Source organism: Magnolia sinica, chromosome 2 (assembly GCF_029962835.1).
Source record: "Magnolia sinica isolate HGM2019 chromosome 2, MsV1, whole genome shotgun sequence".
Classification (NCBI taxonomy): Eukaryota; Viridiplantae; Streptophyta; class Magnoliopsida; order Magnoliales; family Magnoliaceae; genus Magnolia; species Magnolia sinica.
The window spans coordinates 100,163,624-100,182,606 of NC_080574.1; the positions used below are offsets into that span (position 1 = coordinate 100,163,624).

At 40.0% G+C, this 18,983-nt stretch overlaps 1 protein-coding gene across 1 annotated transcript in view; it reads left to right on the plus strand.

Moving 5' to 3' along the window:
* Positions 1–18,145, plus strand: part of LOC131237303 (uncharacterized) — a 63,608-nt gene extending 45,463 nt beyond the window's left edge. Inside the window, exons 4-7 of the mRNA XM_058235007.1 lie at positions 15,515–15,756; positions 15,832–16,031; positions 17,575–17,700; positions 17,787–18,145. Of these exons, the coding sequence (XP_058090990.1) occupies positions 15,515–15,756; positions 15,832–16,031; positions 17,575–17,700; positions 17,787–17,882 (664 nt within the window). The 3' untranslated portion in view covers positions 17,883–18,145. The remainder of the gene's footprint in view (positions 1–15,514; positions 15,757–15,831; positions 16,032–17,574; positions 17,701–17,786) is intronic.
* Positions 18,146–18,983: the final 838 nt, after the last annotated feature.

Consider the following 18,983-nt stretch of genomic DNA (forward strand, 5'->3'; position numbering starts at 1 on the left):
TATTGGCGGTCCAGTCCGGATAGTAGGCTTCCTCAATGAATCCGGCTTTAAGAGGTTTATCGACTTCTTCCCCAATCATTGCATATCGTTCGGGACCAAGCGCGCGACGCTTCTGTCGAATCGGTCGGTGGTCGGGGTTGACATTCAGGCGATGCATGATGACTTTTGGGTCAATGCCGGGCATGTCCTCATGAGACCATGCAAAGACGTCTGCATAACTTCGAAGGAGGGCTATCATTCTGTCCTGCAATGGAGGTGCCAGGGACGACCCAATTTGGACCGTTCTTGACAGGTCGGAATCGTCGATTGGGATGAGAACAAGGTCCTCCATGGGAGACCCTCTTTCTTCAGAATCCTCGCGAGGGTCCAGAGAGGCGACGATCATCGTCTGGTGTGAAGCCCTTAGTGCCATCGTGTAGCATTGTCGAGCTTCATGTTGGTCTCCCTTAACTAATTCGACGCCTTGTTCAGTCGGGAATTTCATGGCCAGGTGGTAGGTCGAGACTACAGCTCGTAGGGTGTTAAGAGAAGGTCGGCCGAGGATCGCATTGTAGACGGACGGACAATCCACTACCAAGAAGTCAATCATCATAGTTACCTGGTTCTGCCCGTCTCCGGCCGTTAGTGGAAGCTGTATTGATCCTTCTGGTACGACCTTACCCCCAGAGAAATTGAGCAGTGGAGTCTTGACAGGTCGAAGTCAAGACCAACCAACTCCATTTTATTAAATGCCTGTGCAAAGAGGATGTTTGCCGACAATCTAGTGTCCACCGGGATTCGGAACACTTTACGATTGGCTATGGTCAGGGTGACCATGAGCGCATCATCGTGTGAATGGTGGATTCCTCGGGAATCCTCTTCGATAAAGGTCAGGCTGCAAGTATCTACCTTTTGCTGTTTCGAAGGTCGGCTGGTTGCGAGGAACGATGCTTTGTACGTGGGCTTTCCGAGCTTGATTTGAATCTCCTCCAACCCAGGTCCCCCAAAGATGGTGCGGATTTCTCCCGTTGGTTCGTTGTTGACAGGGGGCGCATCTTTTGTTGTGGCCCGTTCTTCTCGATGACTGACATATTCTCCAATGTGACCACTACGAATAAGTGCTTCGATTTCCTGCTTGAGGTTGAAGCAGTCGCGCGTCAAATGACTGTGATCCTGATGGAAGAAACAATATTTGCTCTTGCTTCTTCTATTAGGGTCAGATTTCAACTTGCTCAGCCAAGTGAGGATGCGCTTGTCCTAAATCTCCATTAAGACTTGTTTGGGCGTTTTATTGAGAGGAGTATAAGTCTTGAACTTGCTATCGGGCCGTTTATTCGGTCGATGGTTGTCGCGTGATTGTTCGTCCTTCCTCTTCCTGTTCGTAGCGACCGAACTTGGTTCTGCCCTTGTCTGTTGTTCTTTGGTCAGGGGAGCTTTGTTATGGACGGCTTCTTGCAAGACACGGGCTTCTTCGGCATTAGCATACTTTTGCGACCTATTCAGTAGATCGGCCATTGTCGTTGGAGGGTTTTTGTCCAGTGAGAAGAGGAACTAACGATCTCTCGGTCCTCCCATGATCACAATTAGGGCGAGCTCTTCAGTATGCTTTCGGACATGCAGCGCTTCCAGGTTGAAGCGTTTGATGTAATCTTTTAGTAGTTCGCTGTCCTTCTGAATAAGATGAAGGAGGTGGGCAGCCGGTTTGAGTTTTTTCTTTCCCCCGATAAAGTTTGTGACGAAGACTTGGCTGAGCTGGGAGAATGAACTAATGGAGTTCGGCTTTAATTGCTTGAACCACAGCTGGGCAGCTCCAGTTAAGGTTAGGGAGAAAGCTCGGCACATTATTGCATCGGATGCGTTGTGAAGTTCCATATAGACCCTAAAGGACTCTGTATGCTCCGATGGGTCGGTATTTCTTGAGAATGGAGTGATCTGCGGTAAACGGAACCTGTCCAGCAGTCGTGCCCGTATGATGTCGGCGGTAAATGGAGGTTCGAATTCCTCCATTATTGCTTCCATCGGGGTCGATGCATTCGTGCAGTAGGCTTCTTGCATGTCCCCGATTTGACCACGTAAATCCTTGAGCTCGGCCTCCCATGGCTCGCCGCTTTCAACAGTAGCTTCGACCAGGGCTTTGCCACGCTTCTTTCGGTCTAGCTCGTGCCGTAGATCGGAAGTAGGCAAAGCTACTGTCCCAGAAACATGAGATGGGGCTGCTTTGGTTGAGCCTTGTCGTCGGCTCCTCTGAGAGGCGGCGGGTGTGCTCGAAGGTTGAGGAGGATCGTGGCCTGTTTGTTCATCCTCCTTGTTGGTCTTCTGTACATACTGAGGTTGCAGTTGTTCCAACAATTGCCTCATGGAGTTCATGTTGTTGTTCAACATTTCAACCTGCTGCTCAAGGGAGTTCAATCGACCTCCTTGGACGCGAGACCACTTACCTTGCCTCTTGGGCTAGAATTAGCCTGACGTTGGGAAGAGGAACCCCGATGACTATCAGGCTGATTCGGGGGGGGGGGGGGGGAGAGTGTTAGGTCGGGTGCAGTTTGGGAGATCCAGGTCTACTTCTTCCCTCTGGCCATTGTAGTCTCTCTGGTAAAGCAGGGAACGACTTTGATTTCGCTTCCCACAGACGACGCCAAACTGTTGATGCAGTTTTCCAGTAGACCCTCCTTGCTGGACTCTCGAGAACGTGTACAAAGGAAAGCAAGAGACAAGGGAGACCCTGGCTAATACAGGGGACCCTCCGATGCCTAAGTCAGGACCTCGGGTCTTCGAAGGAGATGATCTCTTTGGAAAAGAGTCACCAGTCGTGTTTTAGATAGAGTATGCGTACCTTATAATGGCAAAAGGTTCTTCTATTTATATGAGGAGGAAGAACACACAGTAGGAAGTCTTCCCCGTTCAGGACTCCTAATATTCCGGAGATCTTCCCGCACGAGTATTCAAATCTTCCAAGGATCTCCCTAAGATAACAGACATTCGAGATCCTCGGGACCCGATCTTATCTCCCGAAGATCTTGGGAGAGATCTTCGGGCCGTTCGAGAGATCTTCGGGTTGTTTGTTCGGGGCAAGGTCTGAGAGGTCGGGCGGTGGAGGCATGCGATACCCTGGAGGTAGGTAATACCAGGCTGCTCAATAAATCAGCATTCGCTCGAAGTCATTTGACAGATCAACATTCATCTTAGTTGAACTCCGATGGCCATTAACCTTGTCGGAGACAGTACCGACCTATGGCCGAGCTATTGCCGGCCTATGGTCGGGTCGACCTATAACTGACCTATAGCTGACCTATGGTCGGGTCGACCTATAGCTGACCTAAAACCGTCATGTAGTTGTGCCGACCTATTAAATAGGTAGACTATTCGTTGAGTGGGCCTATGTCTGTGCCGACCTACTTTAGGTCGGCCTTTCTTGACCATTAAATGTCTCTGAAGTAGTTTTAGCCCATTGGGTCCGTGCTGGTTTGTAGAGTCAACTCCTTTTTATAGGTCAAACTAATTTTCCCCCAACAGCACATTGTCTAATGTATCTCAATATGAGAGAAAATTGGGAAACTTTACAAACATGATGCATTTTTAGTGAAACTTAAGGAGATGTTAAAAGACACGTGATTACCCTCTTCCAACTCAAAACATTAGAAACAAAAAAGCCATGCATGATAGTCTCCTGTTGTTTTGGGGACAAAACTGTGTGTTGCCAGCCATAAGTCATGCAATTATATCAAAAATGAGTTCACATCATTCAAATGTTATAAAATAAAAACAACAAAATACAAACGAAACCAAATACTAAAAAGAAGCAAAAGTAATACTTTGGCCTAGAGTTAACAGGGTGGCTTGCAGTTGTTGTCCCTCTCTATTGCACACACACATACATTATATATGTAGTTAGATATATGCATATATACAGAATATACAGATATAATACACACACACGCACACATATCAGTGAATGTGTGTGTGTGTGTGTGTGTGTGTGTGTGTGATATTTAAATGAAAGAGTATTGCTGATCTGTAGATTGGCCTACACTCATCAACATCCACATATATTTTCCATACTTACAATGGGATTTGAACTTTGTAGGGTGAAAACGGAAGAAATTTGAATTCCCAAATCTCTTCCTCTTTCATATTCAAAATTGAAATTTCTTCTTGAAATCCATGTCAATGCATGAACTTATTCACAGATATGGATTTCTACTTGTTTTCTTGCTAATCTACTACAGAAATGAATTTAAGCAAACTTTTCTCACCTATGGGGTTCCTGCTTGTATCCACTCCCGGATCGCAATATCTCTACGTGTTTTGATGCTAAACAACTTGAATGAAGCTCTTAAACGGAACACCAAGAAACAGAATTCCATTTTTTTTAAAACGGATTTTGAAAATTTTCTTCTTTTTTCTTTTTTATTTTGGACCCAAACCTGTGAAATTGCAAGTATTGATCAGTATCGAGGATGCTTATAGTGTGACCCTTGCCGATATATCGCGACCAGATCTGGCTCTGGTACCTCAAATATAGTACTTGGACCCAAACCTAGCAGGACCCACACCCAATCCACTTAGGCGTTTACAGGTATGGTACTTGGATCTGACCCATTGATAGCCCTGTGCAGTCCCCTTGTTCACTGCTGTTCTGTACTTTAGACACACTTCTAACAGCCCCTTGGAACACATCACAGCAACCCTTGGATGAACTGTTGCGTACGACTATGAGGCTGCTTCAGACCTGGACAGTTTTCGGAATCTTCCTTGATTATTATAGCTGTGCCTTTATCTAGTCTTAGATCCCCCCTCAACTCTGCAAACTCAAAGTGCTTACCTCTACATGATAACTTGCAACATTTGTATCTGACTGTGATTATAAATAGGAAAGGGCTGGAATCTTTGTTAGTGTAGATGCAAGTATTCATGGTCTTATGGTAATATTTTGAAGGGGACGTGGATCTGGTGCTGGGTCCTTATGTCTTAGTTATCAAGCACTCTTTGTCCATATACATGCCACACATGTATGAGATCCAGACTATTAATCTGTTGGGCTGTGCCCTGGATGAGCCATTTCCCCAAACTCACAATGTTCAGATGATCCAAGCCGCTGATTGGAGGATTTTTCCCAAACTCACAATGTTAGTTGAATTTTTCTTTTCTACATATCCATTTTTAATGTACAAAAGTTCTCCAGTTGCTTTCTAGCATCATCATAATGTGCTGATTTAGGGTAGGCCAATCCATGGTAAGGCCCAGGTGAAGAACAGTTTAGATCATGTGAATGTCATCCACAACAAGATACGCTTTATGATCAACTTAAATAAAATAAATAGTAGCAAGTCCTCTCATAAGGGAGAATATGGCATTATTTGTTGAAGTTTAAATTAAACAGACTCCTGAAAAATCCGACATGAAAAGAACAAAAACCACTGCTTGACAGCATTGGATCTTGTAAACAACATTAACTACTTTCACATTGTTGATGTCCTATCTTGATCACACGTGTGGTCTCACATGTCACACATGTGGTCTACTAGGCCAACTTTGGCTCTTATGCTATTTGGTTTGGTTTTTGGACCTAAACATGTGTTGGGTTAAGTCTTGGGCCTAAGGGCTGATGTATGACTTAAAGGGTCAAGGGCATACATGTAATTTTACATTAACTAGCAAAACCCTAATCTGATATAGAATAGAGTTGGGGGCATGTGGAAGCTATTGCTGTCCTCTCTCTCTCTCTCTCTCTCTCTCTCTCTCTCTCTCTCTCTCTCTCTCTCTCTCTCTCTCTCGCTCTCTCTCTCTACATTACATGTTTAAGAACAGAGTATTAGAGTGCCATAGATCCAATACCTTGTCTCATTTCCATTTTTCTCTTGTTTCTTCTTCTTCCTCTTGTTGTGGAACCCTAATGTGTTTCGGGCTGATTTAACCTAAATTCATTTTGTTGTTGTAGCACCACTTGGTGAGTGGTATAATCATGTTTCATGAAGGTGTGTAAGGCCCACTTTCACATTCTACCACTATGATGGGTCAAATTGGGCCATCGTGCATCTATAGTCTAATTTACGGTTGGAGATTGGAGATGGCCAAGATTGGAGGTAAAGTCTATGAGTGAAAGATGTGAGGCAAGTAATCTTCCTGATTGATTGTGGTTCTGGATATATGTCATCTTGAAGTGCATGCTTGGTAAGATTAAGTTGAAAAGTTCTTCCCTTGTGTGTTCAATGTATTTATTTATCTTAATATGGCTGTTAAGAATGAAACCAAGAGTGATCTCTTGTCTCCATCCGAGTCGATGAATCTGCAAATCACATCAACTAAATTTAACGGAGAAAATTACCTACAATGGGCCATTTCTCTAGAAGTTTTTCTTATAGGTAAGGGAAAGTATCTGACTTTTCCCAAGCCTGTAGAAGACTTGACAAAATATGAAGATTGGGTAGTAGAAGACACCCATATTAGAGCGTTGTGGTGGAATATTATTAGACCTTACATCAATGTGAATGTCATCTTCTTTAAGACAACCAAAGAAGTGTAGGAAAACTTGAGGGAGATGTATTCGGGTGAGAAGAACTTAAACCTGTATCTATGATTTACTTGAGAATATTTTTTCTCTCCAACAAGGAGCTAAGAGTATGGGAGAATATATACTCAACCTTAAGAGGCACGTGGGAAGAAATGAATGTGTACCAACCATTGTTGACAAATTATGAGACCATACAACGATAGAGGGAGGAATTCAGTGTTGCAAAATTGCTTTCTAATCTTTATCATGAGTTTAAGCTTGTGAGAGCTAAGATCCTTGAGGGTAATGAGATTCCATACACCACGAAAGCATTTGCCTAAGTTCAACATACAACTAGTATAAATGCACAAAGTTCATCCTCATTGGAATGGTTTACATTTGTCTTTGCATCTGGTAGAGGAGATGGGGAAGGTCGAGTTGGTTGTGGTCGTGGTAGACGGTTTGATGGTAGAGATTCTAGGGAGGTCGTTTTAGATGCAGGAGTTCATGGGGTGGTCGCGACACTGATTTTGGTAGGGATCGTGGTTGTGGTCGTTGTTATCGACAATGTACTCATTGTGGTTTGAATAACTACACAATGAGACATGTTGGGATCTTCTTGGTAAACCACTTTGGCAAATTGAGTTCGCTCCTTGGAAGATGGTTCTGAGGGTTATATCTTTGAGTCTATCTCCACCCATTCTGAGCCAAGTACTTTAAGTAACACAGTTTCACTGTTCAAGGAAGTGTCTGCCAAGCTTTTTAAAGATCACTCCACTCACGCCTCATCTTCCTCAGTCACTCTAGCTTAGTCAAGTATAATTTGTCTTGCTTCTTTTGACAATTTCCTTAAATCATTGACTTTGGAGCTTTCGATCATTTGATTGTTAAGTACATCATAGTGTCTCGGCTAGTACTGTCTTTATCTACTTCCTCTATAGCATGCTCGGATAGTACTTCAGCTTCTATATCTAGGGTGGGTCAATGATCTTACTCTACTTTTTTCATTATCATCAATACTTTATATTCCTAATTGTTGAGTTTTTTTTTTTTTTTCTTCAATGAGTAAACCGACTAAATCCTTTAATTGTTCTGTCAAATTCTATCTTTCCCATTATGAATTTCAAGATTTAAAATACCTCGATAGTGGAAAAACTGGAGTTGCGTTACAAATAGATGTTTGTTCTCATCGGTGGCATTTCAGGCTTCGTTATCCATCATTTAGTAGTTCAAAGAGTCTTGTCCCATCATCATTGCATGTGTCTAACAATGCTTTAAATAGTGTTAGCGTGTTGCGTAGTGTTCAACCCTTTATAGTGTGTAGTGTAAGTAGTGTAGCATATACAAGGTATTTTGTTGTGGTATCGATGGGCGTAATGGTGCCCACCGTTACTGATACGGATACGCCCCATATCGGCCGATACGGGGTGTGTAACGGTGCAAATCTTTTTTTGGTAAAAAAATTATGGGAAAATATCCATTAAATCCGGAATATTCTAAATATTTCAAATATGCATTCATTTATAATTTGGAACATGTTTATGGTGGTGTAACGGTCCACTCTTTGGTGAGAATACTTTATCGGGTTGTCTGATGGATCTATGAACCTGACAACTTGGAATTAATTGCAAACCTTTTATATTTAGTTTTCTAACTATATAATATCTATATAAATTTACTATAATGAATGTAATACCAAAACATCTTATATTTTCAAGTTTTCCTTTTATTTATAGTGCTAGTGCATTACATACTTCGTGACTCACATGCATTTTATTTTAATATATAGAGTTTAGGGGCTTTTGTATCCTATTATGTAATTCATATACCTAACAATTTGATATCATTTTCTCCCATAAATCTTTAAAAAATTAAAATTAAATTGAGGTAAATAGTGTTGTCGATTCAAGGCTGATTTGGGGACCATTTGATGCCCCAAACTAGCCTTAAATTAATGCAATCTATTGGGCACTTATCCCACTAATGGATTGGTGGACATTTATTGGACAGTGAAAAATGAAAAATATCAAATGGTCCTATTTCAAAAAACAAGTGTCTGCAAACTAATGGTGAAAATTGTAGGAGTTATTTAATTTTGGGATTGTAACTTAGCAGCAATGGTCCCAAAATTTAATTGGTTAATTTTGAGTTGATATATACGTCATGTATAATTTTTTAGGGCCATGTATTGGAGTCCACTTGATTATCTATTATATATCCATGCCATCCATCCATTTTCACAACTCATTTAAGGGCATTGGAAATAAAAAAGGTAAATCCAGATCTCAAGTGGACCACTAGTGGGCCAGGCGGGCCACCTCGATGTATTTGTATATCAATGCCATCAATCTGTTTTGCCACTCATTTTAAGGCATGGTCCAAAAATTCAAGTAGATCTAAATCTTTGGTGGACCATTAGTGAGTATCCCTTTAAAAGTGGGGACCACCTCAATGCATTTGTTGGATATCCATGTGGTCCATCCTTTTTGCCAACTTATTTTAGGGCATGGTCCAAAAAATGAGGCTGATCCAAATCTTAGGTGAACACAAAAATAATGGTTTAATTCCCACCATTAAAAATTTCTTAAGACATTTTTTTTGGATCAAGTTGTTATTTGTGTTCTCCCTTCATCAAGGTCAAAGTCTATGAGACCTAATCAACAGGTTCGATGGAAAATAAACATTATAGTGGACAACATGGATATACTACACATAAATCAAGGTGGGGCCCACGTAACAAAACAGTGCAAGTGCACTGTGTAGCGTGCATCGCAGAACATTTTAAAAAAGAAATTTGAAGTGCATGGCTGTGAAACAACCACGCAGTCCATTCGTTTTTCCAAGATCGAAATGAAAAGAATAGAGATGGAAATCGAAAAGAAAAGAGGGAAAGAAGAGAGGAAGAGAGATAGAGAGAGAAGAAGAAGAAGGGCAGCAGCAACTGTTGCCGCCACAGCCGCAGTAGCTGCAGCAACCCGGGAAGAAGAAGAAGGAGAAGAAGAAGAAAAAAAAAAGCTATGTTTTTTTTTTTGTATTTTCTTTAGGGTTATGGCCCATAACAGTTGTTACGGTACCGTAATGGCCGTTATGGACTGTAATGACCATTACGGCCCTGTAACAGCCGTTACGGGCACAAAAAAAAGAAAAAAAAGAGGGGGTGGCCATTACGAACCCGTAATGCGTAATGGTCATGGCTGTTACCATTATGTATCGGCCATTACGTAACTGTTTTCAAACACCCTAAGTGTATATCGTAAGCTACACGATACTCCTATTTTTTAATTTAAAAATAGAAAAAATCTGATAAATAGTAAAAAAAAAAAAAAAAAAATGCAAGGAAGATTCATTTTTTCAAGTATAAGTTGTTCAAACAAGTTATTAATTATCATTTATTAAAAGCCAATCCACATATATAAACCAAAATCAAATCATATCACATCAACAACTTTATAGGCAAACCACATTAATTAATAATGTCTAATTGAAACCATAAGTCACAAGTATGAAAAGAAATTAAAATCTCACAGGTTGAGAGTATTAAGTAGAAAATACAAAATACAATTATCATTTATAAAAAAATAAGTAGTGTACGCTATGTGCACGCTACATACACTACGACCCCTATTTCATACGCTACATGGGATTTACGTTATTTGCTAACTCTACATAGTGTCATAGCTACGCTACAAACACTATTCAAAACATTGGTGTCTAGGCTAGAGTGTGAGGCTTGTGGGTTAAAGCAAACATCAGTGTCATTTTCTCCTTGCATGGTTACAAGAAGTGAAAAACCTTTCAATTTTATATATTTTGATGTTTGGATCCAGTTCTTGTTACTAATTTATCTGATTTCAAATATTTTATTATCTTTGTGGATGATTGCTAATAGTTATGCTTAACAAAGGATGGTTTTTTAAGTGTTCTCTTATTTTAAGTAATTTTATATGCTAGTACAGACTTAATTCAATGTCAAAATGTGTATTCTATGTTCAGACAATGCTAGGGAATATGTATCTCACGACTTCGACTCATATTTCCTATCCCATGGCACTATTCACTAAACTTCATGTGCAAACACGCCACAACAAAATGAAATAGCAGAATGTAAGAATTGATATTTACGTGAAGTTGCTAGGGTATTATTGTTAAATATGGAGGTTTCAAAAACATTTTTGAGTTACACAATTATGACTGCATGCTATCTAATAAATTGGATGCCTTCATCAGTCTTAGATGGAAAATCTCCTTTTTCCAATGTATGTCCTCATAGTAAAATGTTTTCAATTTCTCCTAAGGGCTTGTTTGGATTTGTGGAAAAGGTGGGAAAGGAAATTGTATTTCTCGAGAAACCTTATTTCCATGAAAGTGTGGGAAAGGAAATAATATTTCTCCCGTTTGTTTATCAACAATTTTTTCTCAAGAAAATTGAGATCTTTTTCCAAATCATATGTTTGGCATCTTCTTAAGAATTTTTTTTTGGTTGCAACTCGTGCGCCTTTCCCTATTTATTTTACAATTGAAACTTAAGTTGATCCAAAACTTAGGAAGGCCACCATGTGATCGATGATCACATAAGCCTAACTCTTGAAAAAAAAAAAAACTATAGTGGCAATTTCTTGATCAACAACTCCCATCTATTGGACATATGCATGACTAGGAGACCAAGTTTAAAAACAGTATAATCCTGTGGATAGATCTCGTCACAACTACCATGAGTGCACACATTTAAGCAATCCAAGGCATCCATCCGGGTACTGTACATTATGATCATGGACAAAAAGATCATATTCGTTTGTTGATCTGATTGTAGATCACATACACGTGTAAGGAAGGATGGTTGTGATTGTGGAACGAAAAAATAAAATAAAAAATCTTGTTGTAGATCGCACCAATTGAGAAAGATGGATGGTTAGAAAAAGTGTCGAATGGTCCAACTTGAACACTCATGGCTCACATATTTTCTTGTGGTGTGGCCCACCTAGGGCCATGTGAAACTCGGTTATCGAGAGTTACCCCACCCCTTAATTTGCGGAAAATTTTGGAAGAGTTAAGTCAAGATACGGTAGTGACCCCTCCAATATGAAGGATATTGGTAGGTGCTGGAAAAGATCTATGGGTCCCACCATGATGTATCCACCCCGTCCATCTATTTTGCTAGCTCGTTTTATGGCATGAGCCAAAAAAATGAGGCAGATTAAAATCTTTGGTGGACCACACCACAAGAAACAATAGTGTTTGAACGCCCACCACTAAAAAGTTTCTAGGGCCCATCGCAATATTTAGTTGCCATCCAACTTGTTAATTAGGTCACAAAGACCTATATGAAGGGAAAAAAAAAAACAAATATCAGCTTGAACGAAGACTTTTGTGGCCCCCTAAAAGTTTTTAATGGTGGGCATTCCATCATCATTTTTTTCTATGGTGTGGTCCACCTGAGATTTGGATCTGCCTCATTTTTGGGCTCATGCCCTAAAATGAGCTGGAAAAAAATGGATGGACAGCGTGGATAAAAACACATACATCATGATGGGCTCATAGAGATTTTCTAACACTGACTGGCACCCACTTGGTATTGGAGAGGGGAGCGGATTAGGTGCGGCCCTTATTGTGGGGCCAACTTGATGTATGTAGTCTACATCCATGTCGTTCATCGGTTTTTTCAGATCATTTTGGGGCATGAGCCTAAAAATAAAGAATAGACAAATCTCAGGTACACCATGCTAAAGGAAATAGTGATGATTGAACACCCCACCATTAAAAACTTCTTAGGGCCCACTGTATTGTTTTCGTAATATTTATTTGCAATCCAACCTATTGATATGGTCACATAAACCTAGACAAAGGCTAAAAACAAATATCAACTTGATCTAAAAATTGTGGCCCATTAATATTCAATCACCACCATTTCCTATGGTATGGTCCACCTGAGAATTGGTTCTACTTCATTTTTGGTTTCATGCCCCAAGATAATCTGACAAAGTGGATGGACGGTGTGGATATAGAATACATACTTCAAGGGAGCCCCACAGTAAGGGCCGCACTATCTTGCGTGAGGTCAGATCCGCGCTTAATCCACTCTCACCGAAAGGGTCACTACCAAATATAAGTTGGAGAAAGCATGGGAAAGGAAACTTCCTTTCCGAAGGATCTGGCTAAGAAAATAAAAGGCCAATTTTGTGGGAAAATAGGCCGTGTGGAAATTGAATTTCCTATCCGTTCCTATAGCTTTGGTGTTTATAAACGACGGAAAGATGGTTTCTCGAGAAACCTTGTTTCCTTTTCCACCATTTCGGTGAATCCAAACAGGCCCTAAGGTATTTGGTTGTGTGTACTTCGTATGTCAGTTTGACCGTCTTTGCAAGAGGAAGATGATTCTACCAAATGTATGCTTATTGTGCTATCATGATGAGGAATCAGTGGATCATATCTTTATTTACTGTTCGTTCGCAAAAGGTGTTTGGGATAGCTTCAATTTGTTCATAATAGTATGGGTTTCACCGAGATCTATTGATCAATTCTTTTTGGTTTGGCATGGCAGTATTGTAGGAAAGATTGGGTGTCTCTGTTTATTAGCCAGAATCCAATTTCTTTGGTTAGAAAGGAATAATAGATGTTTTAAAAATCGGAAGGGGCAAGTATCAAAGGTCTTTAATAGGGCCCATATTGCATGTTATGAAGTGGGCAATTGCATCAAAGGCTATTGATCATTTCCTTGATAGTTGGCTTGATCAATAATTTTTTGTTTTCTTTTTCTTTTGTGTTTTTTGTAATTCTTTAGGTTGCGGCCTTTCTTTAATAAAATTATCGCTATTCAAAAAAGGCATTAGTTTGACCATATCACTAACAAATTTGAACCAAAAGTTGTTAAGTGTTTTTTTTTTTTTTTTTTTTTTTTGGGCAACGTAATCATTCATGTTATAATCATGTTACTTGTAAACGTTGAGTGTTAGTCGATGCCACATTCTTTGAACATATTCCATATTTCTCTTAGGGAGGATAGTCATTGTAATTTGAAAAAAAAAAAAAAGACTATTACTCTACCCATTGTGCCAAACATTCATTAATGGAAGAGGCTCTTGTACGACATGTAGATCTGCCTTTGTAGGTCTACTTTAGATGTTCCAGTAGTGGTGGTGGAGTGAATACAAACGTGTCATCTATTAATCCTTCTACCCCATCAAAAGATCATTCCTTTTGAGTCTTCACTAGTACCTTCAAATTAAGGTGGCTTGCCCATCGCTCTTCATAAGGGTATACGTTTTTGCTCGCAACATCCGGTATCTCATTTTGTTTCCTTTGCTGGCTTATCACCTTTATTTTGACTATTTGCTCTATCTTTGTCATCCACTTCTGTTCCTCAGTCTTTTCAGGAGGCTCTTAACAATGATGGGTGGAATTGTGTTATGGAAGAAGAGATGGTTGCACTCTATCAAAATCAAACTTGGACATTAGCTGAGCTAACCACGGGAAAGTGTGCAGTTGGGTGTATACGATGAAGTATAACCTTAATGGCTCAGTGGATTGATTAGAAACTTAATTAACATACAATTGGGTGTATACAATGAAGTATAACGTCGCGGGTGAGTGGATTGGTTATAAAATCAATTAGTTGCAATAGAGTATTCTCAGTCCATCAGAGTTGACTACTCAGACACTTTTTCTTCTGCAGTTAAACTTCACTCATATGTGTTGTTGTCTCTGTTGCTGCAAATTTGGTTTGGCCGCTGTGTCAACTTGATGTGAAGAATGCCTTTCTTCATGGAGATCTTGTTGAAAAAGTATACAGGGAGTAATCGCATGGCGTTGTTGCTCAGAGGGAGTCTGACAAAATATGTCACCTTAAGAAGTAAAATATATGGCTTAAAATAATATCCATGAGCTTGGTTTGACAAGTCCAATAAGGTGGTATTTGAGTTTAGGATGAAGCGTAGCCAGGTTGACTGCTCTGTCTATGTAAGACAAAGTGAGGTAGGTGTTATTATGTTGGTTGTGTGCGTGGATGATATCAGTCACCGGTAGTGACAATATATGTATTAAAAAGTATACGTATTTATAGCAATACTTCTATACAAAGGATTTAGGTCGCCTATACTTGGATACTGAGGTGGCAAGTTTGAAGGTGGGCATTAACTCGTCACAACAAAAGTATGTGATGGATTTACTAGAAGAGACAAGTCTTCTGGGAGCCAAGGCCGTCGAAACTCTCATAGGTACAAATTAGAAGCTGAGTGTGGGTCAAGGGTAACTATTTGATAATCGAGGGAGATATCACCGACTTGTTGGAAAACTGATCTTCTTAGCAATTAGTTACCTAACCGGATATCACTTATCCAATTAGTGTAATCAGTCAGTTCATGCAGGCTCCTCGTGCTCCTGTGGCAGACATGTTTACGAAGGCTCTAATTCATGTTCATCAAGATTGCTTCTTTGTCAAGCTGGACATTCGTGATGCATATGCTCCAGCTTGAGGAGTGTTGATGGCTCATCTTGATCGCACGTCTGGTCTAGTGGACCAACTTTGGTTCTTATGTAATTTGGTTTCATTTATGGGCCTAAACATGTTGGGTTAAGTCTTTAGCCTATGGGTGGATGTACTACAATAACTTGAAGGGTGAAGGGCATACTCGTCATTTTATATTAATTAGTGAAGACCTAATCTAATAAAGAAAAGAGGTGGGGTGTGTGGAGGCTACTTTCAGTCCCCTTTCTCCTCCTCCTTTCTCTCATTTCTCCTCTTTCTCCATTACATGTTTAAGAACACAATTGTCATATCTCTTCCAATTCTAATTATCTAGAAAACTGAGTGACTTTCAATTTTCAACATATTGACTAGTTCACCTTTCCAAGCATTCATTTTGCTTTTCACTCTTTGTTTAATGGATTTAGCCATAACAATTGTTTAGTCTTTGCTGGCGTATTAGATTAATCATTAATCATTAGTTCTCTATTGAATCTATAACCATTCTGTGATTCTCATGCTGGATTGAGTTCTATTTTTGAACAAATACGTGACTGATTTTTTTTATTTTTTATTTTTCTTTCCAGGTCTTCTCTTCATGGGAAGGGATTAAACAGATTCTGGTCTAACACTGAAGGTTACCATGGAGTATTGTTAATATTATTGTCTGCTAGCTCCATAGGTGCCCATCAGGGTGATGATGCCAATGTTGAAAGATGGGTCATCAGCGTGCTTACTCAGCAGGGCTTCGAAAGCAGAGACACATACTATGGAAGCTCTGCATATCTCTATGCTATCAGCCCAATTTTCCACGTATTTCCACCTTCCGGTATGTAGAACAAATTCTTTCTACCTGTACTGGCATTTTGTAGCTCAACTGAGCATCTATTCTGTCACTGTACAGGGAAGGACAAGAATTTTGTATATAGCCACCTGCATCCTACGGGGAGAGTATATGAAGCACATCCAAAGACAGTGGGTATCGCGTTTGGAGGAACTGTTGGAAATGAGAGAATATTTATAGATGAAGATTTTGCTAGAGTTACTGTTCGTCATCATGCAGTTGACAAAACTTACCAACCCGGCTCTCTAGTTCCCAATCAGGTAAATTTGGCTCTCTAATTCCCAGTCAGAGTGAAGGAAAAACATCACCAATAGATTTTTGTTAGCCTGATTGTGTAAATTTCTATTTTTCATTTGGTAGTTGGTTGCAAGTTTCAGAATATTGGGAATGCATTGCAATATATTCATCCTGTGACACGATACAAACATCTTTTATCAGTTTGATCATGGATACATTCTGATATGAATGCACAGCATCAAAACATATTGTCAGAACATTTTCCCAAGGAAATACATGGAAAACTAAGGAAATGAAAAGGGTTTTCAATTGGTAGAACCTCTCATGTCATTTGGATAGCAAAGAAAATGGTGGATTCTGTAAGGCAATCATTCTACTTTTCCATAGAAGGACCCACAGCTGATGCCCGTGAGTGAGGTAGGCACTGGTGACACATTGACAGGTACAAGCATTGAATTATGACTAAAACCACTAAATTCACCTGTTGTGGCCTACTGAATCACTGTTTGCATGTTGTACCCCAATGCTGTTCCCACTTAGAGATTATGAATTCGAGAAGCCCTTCAGATAAACCAACTATTAGAATTTCCCAGCGTATTCTCTGGCACAAGAAGCTCGGTGACCGTTGTCTAATGGAATGGAGAATTCCACTCGCTATCTAAACAAGAGCCCTGAAATTGGAATCTATGTTCCAATAGTGCTCTAGGAAATCATTATTGGATAATTATGATTTTTTTTTTCTTTCATGTAATCCAATATCACAACCAAGGTCATGAATGTTGGAAGGTATCATATCACATGAGGAAAATATTATGATAAGTTCATGTTGGAAGAATGTTCACGTTACGATGCATGCAATGTGCCAATGTGTTATGTGTGCACGAGATCTGACCTGTGCATAAGCAGGTCCCACTTGAAGATTGCCTGGTGTATCCACTTATTGGACGAGCTAGCGTGTATTAGAAAAGGATTGGTTAGACCTACTGATAGTTTGATTCATTGTACACGTTTCCCTTGTGGCTTCCACCGGTTTTCACTGCTCAGATGCATTACATGACATGTTGGCAAATGTGCATGCACTGCATGTGAAGTAAACATGCAATGCATCATGCTGTGATATGATATGTTTAAAAGATACATGACTTCAATTCTTTTGCTTGGTTTTCATGCAAGTCTGCACATGCTCGGAATGTGGTATAAGCTGCAGATAATGCTCAGTATTGCTTAGACATATCTCAACAGTCTCTCAACCTTTATAACCTACTTTGCTGGTTTAAGCTTCAGATAATGCTTGAACAATCCATGGAACCGTCTATAATGGCTTTTCTGCTCGCTTCTAACCTGACCACCCCATGCGCAATCATGATATGCAGCTGTAAAATGGGGGAAAGTCCTAGTAATGCAACAAGCAACCGTGTTAAAGTGCAGTATTCTCTTTGACCTTTGTATTTAATTTTGTGTACCGAGTGAAATATGGGTATTACTGGAACATGAGCACCTAATGGAAGCTGACCGTACACACTTTGTACTGGATTTTGTCTGAATGTTGACTGCTACATGTTGTAGGGGTTTTTACCTGTCGAAGCTTCGATTATAGAAGTGGAAGTGTGGGGCTTGGGTGGAAAATCTGCCAAGGAACAGCAGGATGCATATAAGAAGAGAGAACAGATTTTTACGGACCAGAGACGAAAGGTAATTGCTTTGCTGTGATATTTAATTGTTTGTATTAACACGCACAAAAGTAATTGCTTTGTTATGCTTGCTGCTGATTGGTGCAGATTGACTTGAAAACTCTTGCTTGGGAGGATTCTCCTGAGAAGATGATGATGGACATGGTCTCTGATCCCAACCGAGTTCAACGGGAGGATCGATAGATGGCTTGTCAAAGTTGGTGTCTCTGGTTTCTTCTCCCAAAGTAGGAAATTTCGCCACTGCTGTTTGTTTCTGAATGCAGTTTCAGTGCATGACCTGAACTAATCCCTGGTGAAGAATCATGTAATTGCTTAAATCATATGTAAAGGCAAACAAGCATTGTAGTATGAAAGGGCTCATCTGGGTTCCTACTGCTGTATTTGTTTGGCATGAAAAAATTTATGCTTTTGCAATCCATTCAGAAGCAAATTCTAGTCTTCTCTAATGACTGTCCTGTTAAGAGTAATTTGTCTGTGTTATTTAATAAGGCGTGTATTGGCTCCATGGCTGGTATTTGATGAAAGCATGTAGCAGTACTTTTAAGGCCATGAAAGTAATGAGGTGGCATGTGATTGCACATGGATTGAGGGAGGGTAGTTTCTAAATTCCTTTTTTATTGACCTAGAACTATGTTGGACTATGTTGGTTGCCCTTACAATTTAGACAATGAATATATCAATAATATATATATATATATATATATATATATATATATATATATATATAAAGGTGAACCAGTTCGTACGTATTACATACGAACTTTTTTGAGAACCCATCGTACGTGATGTAGATCCAAAATCTGAACCATTCATGTGAAGCAGCACCTCATGAAACCCCCCAGGACCAAGTTTTACTTTGATCTAAAACTTTGATGGGCCATGAAAAATGAAAACAGTTTCCTCCCTTGATTTGCATTTCTCTTTGCTATGGCCCACCAGAATGTTAGATCAGGGTGAAAATTTGTCACAAAGGGTTTCATGGGATTCCGCATCACATGGACCGTTCAGATTAGACACCCATGACACGTGTGCAAAGGTGCGCACGTGCGTAGGTGCGCAGGGGAGCATGACTCTCTCTCTCTCTCTCTCTCTCTCTCTCTCTCTCTCTCTCTCTATATATATATATATATAAAGAAGCCTATATTGAACATACAACAACTGAGATAATCACTCTCTGTGGGTGAGGGAAAACACCTCCCCCTCTCCCAGTTCAGAATCCCTGAGTCATTCTGTCATTGTTGGTGAGGGAGCAAGAATCCTCAAGTAAATAGGTGGTGTTTGAAT